At 34.0% G+C, this 18460-nt stretch overlaps 4 protein-coding genes across 4 annotated transcripts; all 4 read right to left on the bottom strand.

Annotated features, from left to right (window-relative positions):
* Positions 1-1018: 1018 nt before the first annotated feature.
* Positions 1019-1630, bottom strand: LOC145122809 (histone H3.2-like). Its single transcript, XM_079058378.1, has one exon. The coding sequence runs from the start codon at positions 1552-1554 to the stop codon at positions 1144-1146; it is 411 nt and encodes a 136-aa protein (XP_078914504.1). The 5' UTR covers positions 1555-1630; the 3' UTR covers positions 1019-1143.
* A 5877-nt stretch (positions 1631-7507) lies between these two features.
* Positions 7508-8893, bottom strand: LOC145118565 (thioredoxin domain-containing protein 9 homolog). Its single transcript, XM_079054265.1, has 4 exons — positions 8722-8893; positions 8381-8656; positions 7987-8145; positions 7508-7895 (listed from the first exon to the last, which is right to left on the bottom strand). The coding sequence occupies exons 1-4, from the start codon at positions 8740-8742 to the stop codon at positions 7716-7718; spliced, it is 636 nt and encodes a 211-aa protein (XP_078910391.1). The 5' UTR covers positions 8743-8893; the 3' UTR covers positions 7508-7715.
* A 2636-nt stretch (positions 8894-11529) lies between these two features.
* Positions 11530-12128, bottom strand: LOC145122757 (histone H3.2-like). Its single transcript, XM_079058329.1, has one exon. It carries the CDS (start codon positions 12058-12060, stop codon positions 11650-11652), a length of 411 nt encoding a protein of 136 aa, XP_078914455.1. The 5' UTR covers positions 12061-12128; the 3' UTR covers positions 11530-11649.
* Positions 12129-16486: 4358 nt separating this feature from the next.
* LOC145122145 (histone H3.2-like) lies at positions 16487-17088 on the bottom strand. The gene has a single exon (XM_079057799.1). It carries the CDS (start codon positions 17018-17020, stop codon positions 16610-16612), a length of 411 nt encoding a protein of 136 aa, XP_078913925.1. The 5' UTR covers positions 17021-17088; the 3' UTR covers positions 16487-16609.
* Between the last annotated feature and the right edge of the window lie 1372 nt (positions 17089-18460).

Below are 18460 nucleotides of genomic sequence, written 5' to 3'. Positions count from 1 at the left end.
ATCGTGATTCACGTGAAAGGGATGTTTGTCGGAATGTCGGTATCATTTAGTGGAAAAGGGGCATGAACATTTAGGGTAACAACGAATATGACCCTCCTTTTATCAAAAAAGGGTTCACAGTAACCCTTAGACCCAAGCAATAAACTAGACCCAACTCAGTGACATGGCCATCGAGTTGACTCGGAGTTGACCCACTTGTTTATGTGTATTGTGACTTGTATCGGAAATCTTTTAAAACAGGTAAATGTGACCATAACATGTAATATGGTTGGGTTACAATGACATTTAACTTTTAATTTAAAACATATGGTTATTACATTAAATAGCAGTTAAACCCTATTTTGAGGGGTTTGAGTTCCACCTCTAGGTTCCTTATCTCCGGCAATAGCAGATCTAGAATCGCATTTTTTGAGTTATTGGGTTTCGCCATTGGAGTCATTCAAGCAACCTGGATATGACATCATCGCACAGTTTATAATTGAAAGAGGGGGTTCTCACCAGAGGTAACTCAAAAATTTTACTTCCGCCACCATTGTTTCCGGTACTAAAACACAAAGTAGTTAAAGATCATCCCTGTCACAAGCCAGCTTGCAATGTTTGTAGGAGTTGCAGGTGGCATTCAAGCAAAACCTTGGGACATAATAGGGATGCTGATCAATGGAATCCATTTCTTCTTGGGAAAAATCTTGCCCAAAAGTCCAAAACCAAAACGGGAACAGGCAAGAAAGCTCGGACAAGACCATGGGCCCGATCAGTCCCCATATCACTGAAGCATCGAAAGTAACCCTAAACTCAGATTCTCTGTATCTTCCTTTCAAAGTAATTTTCTCCATATAGGGCAAAAGTGAGAAATTATATTCGAGAATCATCATTTCGTGAGTGAATTAGAATTGGAGAAAAGCATGATACAAAAAAATCATCATTTGGTTAATTCATACTAGTTTTGATGAATCAGCTTTTACATGATTGAGATTTAAATACGATAAAACATTTACCATTCTATGCAATCATCAGCAGCTTTGAAAAGAGACCATCATAATATTCATTGAATCAAGTACAAGCAGATCTCAATAACATGAACCCACAAGCCCTGGTTACTTTCTACAATAAAAAAAGATCCAAAACTGAATTTTTAATACAAATCTAACCCCTCTCACCTCTAATCCTCCTAGCCAATTGCATATCCTTAGGCATAATTGTAACCCTCTTAGCATGAATCGCACACAAATTAGTATCCTCAAACAAACCAACCAAATACGCCTCCGAAGCTTCTTGAAGAGCAGCCACGGCACTGCTTTGAAATCTCAAATCCGTCTTAAAATCCTGAGCAATTTCTCTCACAAGCCTCTGAAATGGAAGCTTGCGGATCAAAAGCTCGGTGCTTTTCTGGTACTTACGGATCTCTCTTAGTGCAACAGTTCCTGGCCTGAATCTGTGTGGCTTCTTCACTCCTCCGGTCGCCGGAGCTGATTTCCTCGCCGCCTTTGTCGCCAACTGCTTCCTTGGTGCTTTTCCACCGGTTGATTTGCGAGCAGTTTGCTTGGTTCTCGCCATTTTTTGAGAATTCGGAAAGTAAAGTGAGCCTTTTGTGTTTGGTTAGTAGATTCGATCGAGTGTTGTGGAAAAAGGGGGAAAGAGATTTTGTATTTATTAACTTAACGGGGGTTGTGGGAGATTTGAAACTGTGGGAGAGAATAGCGCGAACAATCCTAGACCGTTGGATTACTCGCATAAGAAATGGACGGCTTAGATTGTATGTTAGCAGAGAATGCCGATCGCGATCCTTGTGCCTCGTCCGTGATGGTGATTTCCTTCTTAAGTTGTTTCACGTGTGGAATTAAATAATCTCATTCCAAGAATGATATTTTTTTTTATAAGGCCGGACGGAATGGGAGCGGGGAAGGGTCACGGGGAGGTTTCCGTCCGGCGGAACACCGCACCGTCGGTGCGGGGAAGGGTGGTGCGGGAATGGGTGAGAGGACGATACCCCGCGTTCTCTCTCTTCCTGTGAGTGGCTGAAATTTCTTTTTTCTTTTTTCTTTTTTTTTGGAGTTGCAGGTTTTAAACACGAAGAAAATGAAAGTTTCTGGAAATGGCATATTTAGCCTCTATGTTTTGGTTTTATGGCAGAATACACCCAACTTTGAATTCTCTTCTTAAAAATAGTTTTCGAAAATTACAAAATAGACCCTATATTTTTAATTTTCTACTAATTTAAATATTATGTTTAATGTAATTTTTATTTTAATTAATTAAATGCTTTTTATTTTTAATTAAATTTTTTGGTTGTTTTTAGTTTAAAAATTATAAATCATAAATATCGATTAATTTTATTTAAAAAAAAAAAAGAGTGACGGAAGGGCTTCCCACCCATTCCTTGGGTTTTAGATGAGGGAAAGAAAAGTGAGGGAAAGGAGGGTATGGCCCACAAAAAGTGACGGAAGCTTCCCTCCCACTCCTTCCGGTCTAATTGTTATTATTAAAGATTAATTGCTATTTACACCATAATAATTTATATTTTTATTGTTAATGTATCAATGACAAATTTTATATAAAGTATATCCTATTGCATACCATTTAACCCAATATTTAAGTCGTAGCTATCACTACTAATAAATTATACATAATTTTTATTTGTTTAGTTAAAAACGTTAATTACATATTTGTAATTAAACAGTTAAGTCTTAACTATCGCTACTAATAAATTATACATAATACATACGTTCGATGCCAAAGTAGAAAAAAATGTTTACCAATACTTTTATCTTTGGAAATATAGAAATATGTTTACTCTATAGATAATGTAAAAATGATGTTTACTTTTATGAAAAGGTAAGTAAGTTCTTATATATTTTGAAAAATATAAAATAAATTACATAAATCGTCCCTCGGTTAGGTACCAAAAAGTGTGTTAGTCCCTATTTTCAAAAATTAACTCAGACCGTCCCTATGTTTCAATTTCCTTGCACGGTTAGTCCTTATCGTCGTCAGCCGTTAGTGGTTTCCGTTTAAATGCCCCAAAAGCTCGTTTATTCCCTCATTTCATTTAAATTTATCATTTTAGTCCATCGTTTCATTTTAAAAGACTATATTGCCATTTTTATTTTATTTTTTCACTTATTTATAATTTATCAATTAAATTATATTAATTATAAATATTAAAAACTTATATCATCTCTCTCTCTCTCTCATCTCTCTCAATTCGGGCAACTGTTTCCTATCATCGTCGACAACCATTTCCTTTCACCATCAGCACATTCACCAACCACCGTCCGTCAACACCAAATTTGATACTATAACCAAAATCCAAAACTCAAACCCAAATCTGATACTAGAACTTATAATTAACACCAAATACTAATCTAAAACCTTTAATCAGCACTGATTTTCAAGATGAAATCCCAAAACCTATAATCAATCAATGAAATCCCTGCATCGATGCAAAATCCAGAGGGACTGAGATGTAGAATAGAAACCCTAGATTTGTGTCATGTCTTCTTTCTCAGCTCTTGCAACCACCGCTTATCACCACCGGATAAGAGAGAAGAGTTGTCGAAATTTAGATTCGCGAATGGAATATAGATTTGAAATCTAGATGTAAAAGGGTTGTTGATGGCATGCCCTATATTACATATTTAAACAGATAAGATAGGAGAGGACGACAACAAAGGAGTTTGATGTCGCCAATGATACGAGGTGGTTTCCCAAATTGAGAAAGTGGACATGGAATATATATATATATATATATATATATATATATATATATATATATATATATAAGTTTTTAAAATTTATAATTAATCTAATTTAGGGTACGCCAACAGCAACTCCCTTCGATGTCATCCTCTTTTGTTTTCTAGGTTTCAATATGTGATTTAGGGCATGTATCAACAACCCTTTTACATCTAGATTTCAGATCTATACTCCATTCGCATATCTAAATTTCGACAACTCTTCTCTCTTCTCCGGTGGTTATAATAGGTGGTTGCAAAAGCTGAGAAAGAAGATAGGACACAAATATATGGCTTCGATTCTACATCCCAGCCCCTCTGGATTTTGCATCGATGTAGGGATTTCATGATTGATTTTAGGTTTCGGGATTTCATCTCGAAAATCAGTGTTGATTAAAGGTTTTAGATTGGGATCTTGTGTTGGTTATTGGTTCTAGTTTTTGGTTCTAGTATCAAATTTAGGTTTGAGTTTTAGATTTTGGTTATAGTATCAAATTTGGTGTTGAAAGGTGGTGGTTGGTGAAGGTGTCTACGGTGGTGAAAGGAGATGGTTGTCGATGATGATAGGAGATAGTTGCCCGAATTGAGAAAGAGGACAGTGAATAAAGAGAAAATGAGAGAGAGAGATGAAAACGATATAAGTTTTTAAAATTTATAATTAATCTAATTTAATTGATAGGTTATAAATAAGTGCAAAAAAATATAAAAAAATGGCAATATAGTATTTTAAAAAGAAACGAGGGACTAAAATGATAAATTTAAAAGAAACGAGGGACTGAACATGCTTTTGGGGCACTTAAATGGAAACAACCAACGACTAACGGCGATATGGACTAACCATGCAAGGAAATGGAAGCACAAGGACGGTCCGAGTTAATTTTTAAAAATAGGGACTAAACGTGCTTTTTGGTACCTAACGGAGGGACGATTTGTGTCATTTACTCAAAAATTTAATATACCCAACTATAGTAGCGATCTTTCTTTTTTTGAAAATAAATCAAACCTCTGCTATGTGTGGACAAATCTATTGATTTGTCTAACGGGAAGAACAAATCTGATCGTGGTGATAGAGTATTTAGGAGAAGTAATTACATTCATTCATCAATTCATATGTACAATTTTTTTCAACTTATAAGTTTATTTTTATAGTGTATATTTTCATAATGGTGACCGATCAACTACCAAATTTCAAAGGAGAAAACGAGGAGAACCATATTGTAGCATGTATAATGAAGTCACAAGCACTTCATTCAATCAAAAGTTAAAAATTATGGTTACAACATGTGACACTCGATTTCATCACACTCACAATGGATGTCAAAAACAAAAACAATTACAAGAATCGACCTTTATTGTAGTAAACTTTTTACAGTTTAATCAATAAGTAATATGCGATACACGATAGGTGAATGTGACTTGATATTGGAACAAATTAAGTCAAAACATTACATACGAGAAGATAGTTGCTTTTTGTGATATAATATAACACCCGTTTTCCATAATGGATCAGTCAGTGACCTAAAGGAAACAAGTGTATGGTTTTTGAGGAAAACCATATGCCACGACGTGGTGCATGGAATGCCACAACTTGGCATTGCTTGTTTTGTGCACGTATTCTGATGGACACCACAGTGTGGCAAGCAGTGTGCCACGACGTGGTGGCTATAACAGCCCAAACTCATGACTTTTTAGGGTTCCTCTCATATTTATGCATCTTAGTTCACGGATCAGGCCTTCTCCATCAACCTCCATCTCTTCATTTCAAACCTAGCCTTCATGCATGATTAAGAACTTGTTTTATTGATCGAAGAGTTTGTTCTTGGATTTGAGTGAAGCTTCAGGAATGAGGAAGTTCATATTGGTGCAAGGAAGCAAGGAGCTAGCTTGGATCCATCACCCTCTTATAGTTTTCGAGTTATTGAATGTATAAAGTTCATACCTTGACCTCTGATCTTCTTGTTTCAAGTTTAAATTCAATTTGGATGATTTTGTTCCCTTCCATGGATGCTCTTGGAGTTTGAGGAACGCTCGAGCGTGTTGTGGCTCTCAAATGGTCTTTAGGTTTATGAAAACGAGAAAAGAGTCATGTTTGGGTACAAGTATGCTAGTCGGATAGGATGTATTCTTGTTATGCGTGTATAATGTATGACAATTGGTGTCATGGTATGTTACACCGGTAGGGTCTTGCCTTTTGATCGTATGATACAGTTAGGGGTTATGTTTGGTTAGGGTGACTGGGGAAGGACAATTATCAGGATTATGTTTGATTGACCAACGAAGGACTTAATCAATAAGTGGTCAATTGCAGGGTAACTAGGGAATGCTAGTTGTCAAGGGTATGTAATATGTTAGTATATGTACGTGTTTATGTTGCATGATTATACGGTAATAATAACTTGGGTTCTATGTAGTTTAAGTTGGATAACCTGAGAACTCTTTGTCTGATGACTTATTACGATGTTGTTGTCTGATTGTTCGCTCTCAGGGTGGATCATCTGTTCGGCTATCTATCTGATCCATGGCTACATATGACTATAAATTTTATGGAAGACCAGGATCTGGCCCGTGACATTTGTATGGAAGACCAGAATGTAGCTCCTGGCAGAGAAGTTTGAGTTGGGCCCGTTTACTCCTTGAGCGGGGCCCGTTATGTATGTTTAGGTGATGCCTATTATGTGAGTTGGGTTGGGCCCATTAACTCTTGGGTTGGGCCCGTTATATATGATATATGTATGTGGATAGGAATTTTTGGTTGCTCGACGCTAGAGTCGAGGATTGTATGTGGATGTATTGTATGTATGGTGGAATATGTGATATATTGGGGAAGTCACTAAGCTTTATGATTACAGTTGTGGATTAAACATATTGTAGGTCGTTCGTGAGAAGAGCTCGACGGGACCGTACACACGCATCGAAAATATTCCTTTTCACGGTTTTGTAAAGTAACTCTGATAATGTATGATTTTCAATCAAACAAATGTTACTCAATGGTTTTTGAAAAATGTTTATTTGTTAATATATTTTTGAAATGAACAGAAAATCTATTTGTAATTTTCGGGACATTACATATAAATAAATTGTTTACTATTCCCTGCTTATGCTTTTTACTTACAATATGGATTGGAATGTGTTTTTAGATACTTACAATATGGATTGGAATGTGTTTTTAGATACTTACAATACGGAAACACAATTTTGTTTTTTGAGTCTAACACTTTGTATGCATAAGTGTAACACAATATGTATTATTATTGAGACCTTATTGAAAACCAATATAGGTAATGAATATACTTCAGCCTTTACCTGTAACAGCCATGTGATTTCATTTCCTAACCCATAATATCAATGAACTTTCATTTCCTTACCGATAATAGCAAGATACTTAGTTTTTACTAATAATAGCAACATACACAATTGATAGTTACGTTTCTTCTGTTGCAACTTCTTCGCCATATATTTGTTTCAATTGCATTACATAAGATTTACTTCATGATTATATACTAGTTGGATTTCTTGGTAGGATTAAGGCTAGTAATTAACAACCGTTGAGGGGAGGGATCATAGGTTATAATAAGAAGAATAAAAAAAGACCAATTCGGATTCGGATGATAAGTGCATAGTTTTTTACCCAAGTTAAATACCCAAAAATAGATGCTCTACCCTCTTATAACCACTGTTGCAACAAACTAATTAAGATAAATACCCAAAATACCCCTCTGCTCTTTATTATTGCTGATTTCCTATAGTACCCCATCCTCTTTCTAGAAAATGTGAGATTTAAGCGAATGCTTAGCAGTTGAGTTTATTATAGAGCAAAAAAGTTAACATTAACATTCCATAATTCAAAATTAACTCTATTTTAGGACTAGTGATGATACACGAAACATATATAAGAGCTGAATCTCTATGCTTACGCCCATTTTTTTTTAATAAAACTACCATACAGATACAGCCATGACAGGGGTAAAAAGGCCAAAAGCACATTTACTCAGAATCCGAATCATCATTAGACTTGGAGCCATGTCTAACGTTTCTTGTTTGAGGCTTTTTTGATGGTTTTAAGGATGATTCGCCTTCAAAAAATATAACTTCACCTTTCCCCAATCTCTCCTCCAGTTCTTCAGTGCTAAAATCATCACTCCCACCAAGCTCATCAAACCCCACCTATCATATCATCCATACATCATTCGTTTTATATAAAAGAAACACACCAGAAAGAAAGAAAGGAGTGAGACATGATAGATATATGATGTACCACATAATCTTCAACTTTGGCATTCTTTATAAGAGCAATTGTTGGAAGAACAACAATCTTGAGCTTCTCAGCCAAGAATGGGCTTTTCTCTGCTTGAATCTTGATGAATCGCGTCTCGATATGCTGTTTTGCCAATATCCCCAAGTGTTTGTCCACTACCTGTTAAAATATTCAAACAATCTTTAATCTAATTAAGCAGTTTGCTGAAAAACTGAAATCACCTTCATATGATGTATGAAGTATGAACCCTAAATTGTTAACTTTGTGTAAGATACGCTCTTTTCTAGTTTATGAATAGGACGTCTATGCAATCTTTGAATCAATGAAAGCAGTAGTTTCTCCCAATTTCTGTTCTTAATTCCATCAAATGAGAGGTGAAAAAAGGGGCATTTACCTTGCAAGGCCAATTTTCACGATAGAAATGGCAAACAACGCGATCGCTGGCCTTAACAATGGAGAAGAAATCCTTCTCGGAGAATATCTCAGAGTAATCTCCGTGGCCAAGGGAAACCCAACGGCTCCGCTTCTCCGCCATCTTCTTCATCTGTTGCAATCGGCGCTCTCTCAGGACCTCAATATCGTCTAAATCCAACTTCTCCAAAGCCGCGATTTCATCATCGATCTTCTCCTCTACAGCTTTGGCAACACTCAGCACTTGCTGCTCGATGATCTGCAACCAACATTTAACTCATATCAAAACATTGAAAACAAATTGAAATGAAACAAATCACAAACCTCTTGAACCCTATTCTCCATCGGATTTAATTTTTCTCAGAAGATCGAGATCCAGATCCAGACAGGGGTTTTCTTATTCAAAATTATTTAGAAACGAACGACATTAATCGAACAAAAAGAAAACACGGTGATCGGAATCAGATTTTCGTGGGGAGCAAAGCGTCGATCGATCCAACTATGGGCTGAGCCGCTGGACTAACTTTCTTGATAATTGGGCTGCAATATCAGCCTAAATAATATCATTTTATTTGGTATTGGCCTATTATTGTTTTAACTCTAGTTGTTGATTTTGTTGAAAGAAGAAACTACCTTATACTACATTAAATTTTATAGTGAAACTTTATCAAAACTTAAATATTTTGTTTGTATAGATACACAATTGTTGAGAAATGTGATCATCTCTTCACATTCATCAATCATAAACTTGGAGCTAATAAGTTTGATGATCTATCTTAGTGTGCTTGTTGCAAGTGTTAAAAACAAATTTAAACAATGTAGCAGATATTGTCTTTTCCATGAAGTTGAAGGGTTGTTATGTAGACAAAAGTTGATGAAAGGCTAAAGAATCATGCAAGCATTTTTCAAGGACTAAAGTGGAAGTACTTAAGAGAAGTTGTATTATGGAGATTATAGTTGGTTGCGATGTATTCAACAAGCTTGGAAGGTACAGGTGCCATATGTGAAAGATAAAGGTTATCGGTGTAATTACTGGAATTCAAGGAAAGATAAAGGTTATGTAATATTTCCAGCTATATATATATATAGTTAGTAGTAGATAGGTTTTGGAGATTCTTTTACTTTGTCTTCTCTATAACACAAATCCAATTTGTCTTAGTAGTATTTACATCTTGTTTTGTAGATGTAGTTTGTTTGACATGTTTTTGTTATGATTTTATGTACAAATATCATTCTTAATATGTGATATAAAGAGAGTTACGTCAGTGTTTTTCTATGTAGGTTTTGCTGTGGGGTTCCTTATTTGTAAGTAATCTGAACTGGTTCTTCAATAATTAAGAGATATGTTCTTCATTTTATCTTCTTTTTATGAACAATAAAATCAGAAATTTGGGCAAACAACCGGCTTCAAACTGGTTAAAATTGAACCAAAATTTCATGGACCGGTCTGTAGCTTAACTGATTATGACTGATCGGAGAATTTCTGAGCAAAATGGTTTAAAATATCAGTTAAGGTCGATTGTAAACAAACAATTTAAGGCATGGTCCTCTTCGTTCTGTTAACTAGCCGTTTTTTTGTGTTGCTGATTTTATTTTATTATTATTATTATTATTATTATTATTATTATTATTATTATTATTATTGCCTCTCTATTTATTTTGATTCCAAAACACCTAAAAAAAATTAAAATACAATCTTTGATTTTAATATTCATGGCAAATATTGTGGTCTCACCTTGCTTTTTTTGTGATCAAGATCATCTGGTTCCAACTAGAGGTGGACAAAGCCCAGTTTAGATTAAAAAATGGTTCTTGAGAAAAACGGATTCGGTTATAATGGAATCGGTTTTTTCGGTTTTTTTTTTTTTGAAATAAAATTTTAGTTAAAGAAAAATCTGTTTTCTGTTTAAAAACCGGGAAGAAACAGTTTTTCAATATATTTATATAAATAAAAATTAAAAAAAAAAAGAAAAAAACTGATTCTAAACCGCTTGTTTGGTTTTAGAAAAATTGTTCACTTTGTGCACTTCTAGTTTAATCATAATGTAATTAAAGTTCGTAACATTAAGAGGGTGTTTGGATTACTTTTTTAACCTCAAAACTCCTTTTTGTAAAATAACTTTTTGCATAAAAAAAAAAAAAAAAAAAAATGTTTGGATTAGCTTTTGAGGGGCAAAAGCCAAAAGTTGTTTTTAAAAAATGTTTGACTTAATTTTTACATGTAAAAATGACATTCTTAAAAAATGTTTGGGTAGTTGTAATGAGTATAAATGTAATTTACTTGGTAAGATGTTAAAAAGTCACAAAAAAATAAGATTTCATAACTGAAAGGTTACTTTTTGTTAATGGTAAAAAGTTGTTTTAAAATAACTTTTCTATTTGCCAAATATCTTTTCGATTTTTTTTGATTTTTTGAAAAAGTTAAAAGTCCAAAAACCGTTTTAAAAGGAATAGCAAACACCTCATAAATCGGAAACTACAATAATTATATTCATGTGCGACCCCGATTAGAAGCCATTGAAATCATGCAGTTCCAACATATTTGTACCGATAACATTATATTGGTGGAGAATGTGTCAGGACTTGTGATGTGATTATAATTCTTTTGTTTAACTCATAGCATGTGTGGTTTTGATAGAGGTTGTTTGCTCGAACAAAAGTAACTTTACAATACTACTAAAATACTTGTGGCAAGTAAGGGTTGAACTAAATTCTCAAAAGAGTAATTACTATGAAGTATGCCCATAGTGGAAGTATACCTCATCTTAGAACCAAAACAACATTTTGATGAAGCTATGAAACAAAATAGATCTGTGCTGATAAGATCAGTTGCACGTTGTTGGATGATTGGGTAGTCAATACTATCAAGGTGATCAAAATAGATATTGATTTCAAAATATGAGCGATAACAAAAGTACTTTTGTCCATCAAACAACAATGAAGACCATAGTGGTTTTGTAGCTTACCTTTTTGACCTACAGTCCATAACAACTCCTATAGACGTCATAGGCTTCCATTGATTGAAAACATCATACACATATAAGTGTCATAAACGTTCCACTTTGTTATGGTTGGAGAGTGGTTAATTTAATTCATTCCGAATTTGAGTATCCGTTTTTTATGTGAATAAGATTTAAAGATAAGTCATTCTAACATTCTATTCAATCATCTGAAATTTTGAACATAATGTTCACTGAATCAAGTACATGCAGATATCAATAACAAGATCCAACACTGATTTTTAACACAAATCTAAGCTCTCTCGCCTCTAATCCTCCTAGCCAATTGCATATCCTTAGGCATAATTGTAACCCTCTTAGCATGAATCGCACACAAATTAGTATCTTCAAACAAACCCACCAAGTAAGCCTCTGACGCCTCTTGAAGTGCAGCAACAGCACTGCTCTGGAACCTCAAATCCGTCTTGAAATCTTGAGCGATTTCTCTCACAAGCCTCTGAAATGGAAGCTTGCGGATCAAAAGCTCGGTACTTTTTTGGTACTTACGGATCTCTCTTAGTGCAACAGTTCCTGGCCTGAATCTGTGTGGCTTCTTTACTCCTCCGGTCGCCGGAGCTGATTTCCTCGCCGCCTTTGTCGCCAACTGCTTCCTTGGTGCTTTTCCACCGGTTGACTTGCGAGCAGTTTGCTTGGTTCTCGCCATTTTTTTTGCTTTTGTGTTTGGTAAGTAGAATCGATCGAGTGTTGTGAGAAATGGTGGAGAAGATGTTTGTATTTATTAGGGTTTACAGTGACGGAGGTTTGGGAGATTTGAAACTTCGGGGGAGAATAGCGCGAACAATCGTAGACCGTTAGGTTGTTGAAGTAAGAAATAGACGGCTCAGATTATATGTTGATCGAAATTGCGGATCGCGATCCTTGTGCCTTTGATTTCCTCGATTCGTTTGTTTCACGTGTGGAACCAAATTTTCCCACCAAGAATGGTGATTTTTTTTATATAATTTGTTATTATTAAAGGTTAATTGTTATTTACACCATCGTAATTTATATTTTTATTATTAATTCATCAATGATAAATTTTTACATAAAATATTATGTGATAACTAGTGGAAACCCACAAACTATAATATATAGAATATAAAAATAATAATCATTATATTAGATTTGCATAGATCTATTTATATAACGAATTTGACAATGGTAAACACACAAATGTGATAATGACTTAGGAGGGTAATAACGTTTCATGTTTATCCATTTTAGGTCCCTAACGTATTTTTTGTGCATATTACACCATTAAGGTTATTATAAGCGTTTACAAATAGTCTTTTTAACAGGAAAAAACCGGTAAAATTGATTATTTATAAACGGTTATAACAACCTTAATGGTGTAATACGCACAAAAAATACGTTAGGGACCTAATATGGACAAACAGGAAACGTTATTACCCTCGTAGGTCATTATCCCCGTATGAAACTATAAACCCCTATAGTAAATTTTTCCTTTTTAAATAAGAAACTTGTAGGTCTTAGGGTTGGTAGTTTGGATGCTTTTAACCTAGGCCTTCTTTATAAATGGAAGTGGCGGTTTCTTAATGACAAGGGAGCTCTTTGGGTTTAAATTGTCAAATTTTGTCATGGGAAAGGTGGTGGTTTTTCGGACGATTCTAGAATAGGAACTGGAGGGGTGTTTGGCAAAAGATTGTACGATCCATTAATCATCTCCATGAGAATGGTTGTATTCTTTCTAATTCCATGTATAGAGTGGTGGGGATTAGGTTAATGATATGACGCTTCCTATGGGTAGTATGCCTACTAGGTGGAACCGTTTTGTCCCTTCCTGTGTTTTCATCTATCCGTGATGTGGTGGATTGGGTGGATTCTAGACCGACGGTTCATATGGAACGCCCGATTGTTGAGTCGGTGTTCATGGTGTTCATGATGATGTGGTTACAAAATCCAATCCAATCCAATCAAAACCTTTCTACTTTTTATTCTTTTTTATTTCAACAACTTTAAATGAAATACACATAAAAATAAATACTAAAAATCTTAAAAATATATATTCAAAATAATAAATACTAAAAATCCTAGGAGGGTAATAACGTTTCCTATTTGTCCATTTTAGGTCCCTACGTACTTTTTGTGCGTATTACACCATTAAGGTTATTCTAACCGTTTACAAATAGTCTTTTTAACAGAAATAACCCAATAAAAGAGATTATTTCTAAACGGTTATAACAACTTTAATGGTGTAATACACACAAAAAATACGCTAGGGACTTAATATGAACAAACGGAAAACGTTATTACTCTCCTAAGTCATTATCCCCACACAAATTTGACAAGAGGGTGGATGGACCAAGATTATCGTTTTTTATTGATACACAGTAAGCACACAAATTTGGTTCCTTCTTTTACTTAGTTATCTTTATTTGTTTTTACTATCCATTGCTCCAACAATTTAATTTTTATTTCTAGATGTTATGTATGATTACAAATGCTTTAATCGACTTTAAAATTTGATACTTATAGTACTTTGTTCGTTTATGATTACAAATATTTTTTTATATATGATTAGAAAATTGTGTTGCACATTTACGACTACTATTGAATTTTAATTTTTTTCTATATACGGTTACAATTATGCATTATACACTCATGCTTGTGATTATATCTGATTTATTTATCTCTACATTTTTTATTCATTTTCGATTATATTTGTATTTTGACTTTTTATATATGATTGAAATTGTTCTTTATTTATTTATGATTATATGTGTTTTTAGATTCTTTTTATATATATATCATAAGTATGTTTTATTCATCCAGGATTGCAAATGTATTGGATTTATTTATCTTTTTATCGTATTGTATTTATTTTATGATTAAAACTAGTTTATCTACATTTCAAATATCAAAAATCAAAGCTGGTTTTTCATTTATCTAAAAATTGTGATAGGTATTCAAGCCAAGTGAATCCGAAATATTTATGACCCTTACAAAGCGTTGCTTGTGAATTTCTGTTGTCAAAAAACAACACAAGTTAATATCAAAGCATTATATTTCATGTGAAAAGATTCATCACAAGAAAAAAGAAACCTATGTAGCAGCGATAAAAGAAACAAATATGCATTTATGAGTATAGTTAAATTTAGTTTTATTCATTTAAGAATAAAACTTTATGAATATTAGATGTATGAATTTTTAAATAAAAGCAATGTGACTTTACTTGTTTATGAATGCTACTAGATGAATATATTTCTATTGATCGTTGTTAGATTAATATGTTATGTCTTAGATCAAAAAAAAATCGTATGTTTTCTAATCATTCATGATTAAAATGGTATCATATAAATTTTTAAAATTCTGGAAAAAACAGTTTTTTTTTTATGAACACCTTTATTCACAAATGAATATCTATACATGGTGACTGATAAAAACAATTCCAAAAATTTTCAAAACAAAATCGGAAAAAACATTTTTTTATCCCTTAATAATATTAAAAATAACATTAAATTCTTGTTTTAAGACAAATGTCATAATCCCTAAATTATAGGAAAATATGATTATATTTTACTTTTTAATAATTTAATTACATTGCAAAATTCCGTGAACGCCGCTTATATATCAATTGGTATATAACTGTTATGGCATTCTCAACTTTTTTGTTATTCTCATTTCATTATATATATATATATATATATATATATATATATATATATATATATATATATATATATATATATTTGTTTAGTACGAAAATATACAAAATTCTCCATATTTTTAATGATCGATAAGAATTTAAAAGAAAAAAAAGTTCTAATTAAAAAAAATACTACATTTTATAAAAGATGATCCATCTTTAAAAATAATTTGAGTAATTTACACAAATGGTCCATATGGTTTAGGGTAATTTGCACGTTTGGTCCCTAACTTATTTTTTTAACTCGGAAGGTCCCTACTGTTTGTTTTTGTTACGTGATTGGTCACTGTCTTACATAAAAAGACTATTTTGCCCTTGATTTTTTAATTTTTTTTAAATAAACACACTCCCAACCTCACTCTCCTCACCTTACCTTACCTACCCAATCATTTTTCCCTATTTAAATAATAGTATTTTAAGTAAGACAGGGACCAGACACGTAACAAAAGTAAACAGTAGAGACCAAACAAATAACAAAAAACAAATAGTAGGGACATTTCGAGTTAAAAAAATAAGTTAGAGACTAAACGTGCAAATTACCCCAAACCATAGGGACCATTCGTATAATTACTCAAATAATTTAGTTAGAAGCTCTAAAATAGTATAAAACTATCCAAACCCCCACTTTCCCACTTTCTTTCTTCTTGGTAAGGCTACCCGGAGTGGAGGGGAAAAAGACGCGTGTGAGCTGACGTGTCAGCCCCCTTCATGCGTGAACACCGCCCCACCTTCCGGTGGGTTGCTTGTGACGTGGAGCTGGAGACAGAACAAGACGCGAGAAGTGATTGGTCCGTTCACATTTCCTCTCTTTATCTCTCTCTTCTTTTTGCATTTTCAGCGCCTAACCACCGTTGAACACCGTCCCCAACCCCGGTGGTTTGGATGTGGAACTCCATCAATATCTACGTTGCATCACCTTTATTCTCAAACCACGCGTGACCATTGCAGATAGCCTAAGGGGTGGCGAGCGCCTCTCTCTCTCGTCTGTTAACCCTACCAATAAAACTCTCTCTATTTCTCTCATTATTCTGCCATTTGTCTTCATTCAGATTTATTTCTGAAACAAACCTTAACAAAATCTAAAATAAGTTTCAAACAAACCTTGAAACAAATGTAATGCAATCATACTGTTACCAAATAAACTTTCTTCTTACTGGTCCATATCCCAACCGTATTTGATGATTATTATAATTTCAAACAAGCCTTGATGATAAGAAATGTAGCATCAATTTATTTTGAAATACATCATCCATCATTCCATTGATACTTACTATAATTTCTTGTTAGAAAAACACAATACTTACTATAACTTCTTGTTAGAAAAACACAGACAATAAAAAAACATAAAAACTCATCTCTCGTTATGATCAAGCAGATAGAAGAAGCATCCAAAACATAATAAAATCATTCAAAGAAACTCAAATAAGAAAGGCATGATTTCTATTAAAACATAAAACATCAGTGACATACAATACAGATCACCAAGAAGCCTAAATCGTTAACCCTAACAACAAACTGTTGTCAAACATAAACCGTTTTCACAGATCTAAGCTCTCTCGCCTCTAATCCTCCTAGCCAATTGCATATCCTTAGGCATAATTGTAACCCTCTTAGCATGAATCGCACACAAATTAGTATCTTCAAACAAACCCACCAAGTAAGCCTCCGACGCCTCTTGAAGTGCAGCAACAGCACTGCTCTGGAACCTCAAATCTGTCTTGAAATCTTGAGCGATTTCTCTCACAAGTCTCTGAAATGGAAGTTTGCGGATCAACAACTCTGTGCTCTTCTGGTACTTACGGATCTCTCTTAGTGCAACGGTTCCTGGCCTGAATCTGTGTGGCTTCTTCACACCTCCGGTCGCCGGAGCTGATTTTCGAGCAGCTTTAGTAGCTAGCTGCTTTCTGGGAGCCTTTCCACCGGTGGATTTGCGGGCAGTTTGTTTTGTTCGTGCCATGTTTAGTGAAGTTTGAGAGGCTGATGTTTTGCTTCTTTGAATGTGAGAATTGACTGCTGAATTGAATAGAATCGATAGCTATGAGATTGATATTTATAAGGGTTGTGCGAAATTTGAAGTTAATTTTGGGGGAAGAGCGCCAGATTACATGGACCGTTAGATTCAATAGACGGCCACGATTACGTCTTGCGGGAAAACACGGATCGCAATCCGTGTGCTTTTAAGTTCTATTTTCTGAGGAAATAATTTTCGTTTACATGTGAAAAAGGACAAAAAATCAAATATTTAACTTTAAAAATAAAAGAGTAAATTAGAGAGGTGGGTGTGGGCAACGCAACGCCCACACGAGTTACTAGGCTAAAAAACAAAAAAACGCCGTTACCAAATGTGATCGTGGTAACGGGAAGTAACGCGAAAGCCTTTAACATGTAATAACGGGAGGGAGGGACGGTGTTCATTGGCGTTATCACGTGTTATGAGGCACAATAACGGGAGTGGGCGTTCTCCGAGTAGTCTTAAAGAAATAGTCTTTCTTTAAAAACACGTTATACTATAAATATCATTAATTGATATAAATAGAGAAAACTGCAAATTTAGCTAAATACATTAATTATTTTGTGAAAAATAACCAAAAAAATCCAAATTACAAAATTAGCCTTAAAATCGCAGATGGATTAAGTCCATCTGCGATTTCGCATTTCCATCTGCGAACGTACAAGTGCCTAAAGCACATCTGTGCTTTAGGCACTTGTACGTTCGCAGATGGAACAGTCTATCTGTGATTTTGTACATTCCATCTGTGATTTCGTAGCTATTTTGTATAAAAATGTTTTTTTTCTTCATTTTTCACTATCTTTTTTAGAGAAACTCTCTATTTCCACCTCTCACAGTTACAACGCAAACCAAATATTCATTCATTTTTTACAGATGTTTTAAACAAAATTTTCAAAGAAATAACAACAAAAATTATAATTTTTTGAAAAAATTTATATATAATAAGGTTATTTCGTAGTAAAACCTTATCAATTTCGTAGTCAAAATAATTTAAAAAAAAAACACACACACAAAATCGCAGGTGAATAAAGAGGAAATCGCAGATGGATATAGTCCATCTGCGATTTTAGGCTGGAAAAGGGGGTATATATACAACGAAAAAAAAAACCACATGCGAACGTACAAGTGGGTAAAGCACGTATGTGCTTTAGCCACTTGTACGTTCGCAGATGGCATGGCGAAATCACAGATGGATTATACCCATCTGCGATTTTAGTGGCTAAAAATACAAATTTGGTTTTTTTTGACTATTTTCCACAAAGTAATTAGTGTATTTGGCTAAATTTGCAATTTTCCATCATGTTGACCAACAACTATTTCGACATCAATGACATTAAACTAAAAAGTTTTACATATCAACCGATTGTCGTTGCACAATCCATTTCA

The sequence above is a fragment of the Lactuca virosa genome, chromosome 6, assembly GCF_052849685.1.
Source record: "Lactuca virosa cultivar CGN04683 chromosome 6, Lactuca_virosa_CGN04683_v6, whole genome shotgun sequence".
Taxonomy (NCBI): domain Eukaryota; kingdom Viridiplantae; phylum Streptophyta; class Magnoliopsida; order Asterales; family Asteraceae; genus Lactuca; species Lactuca virosa.
This window is presented reverse-complemented; position numbering and strand designations above follow the sequence as displayed.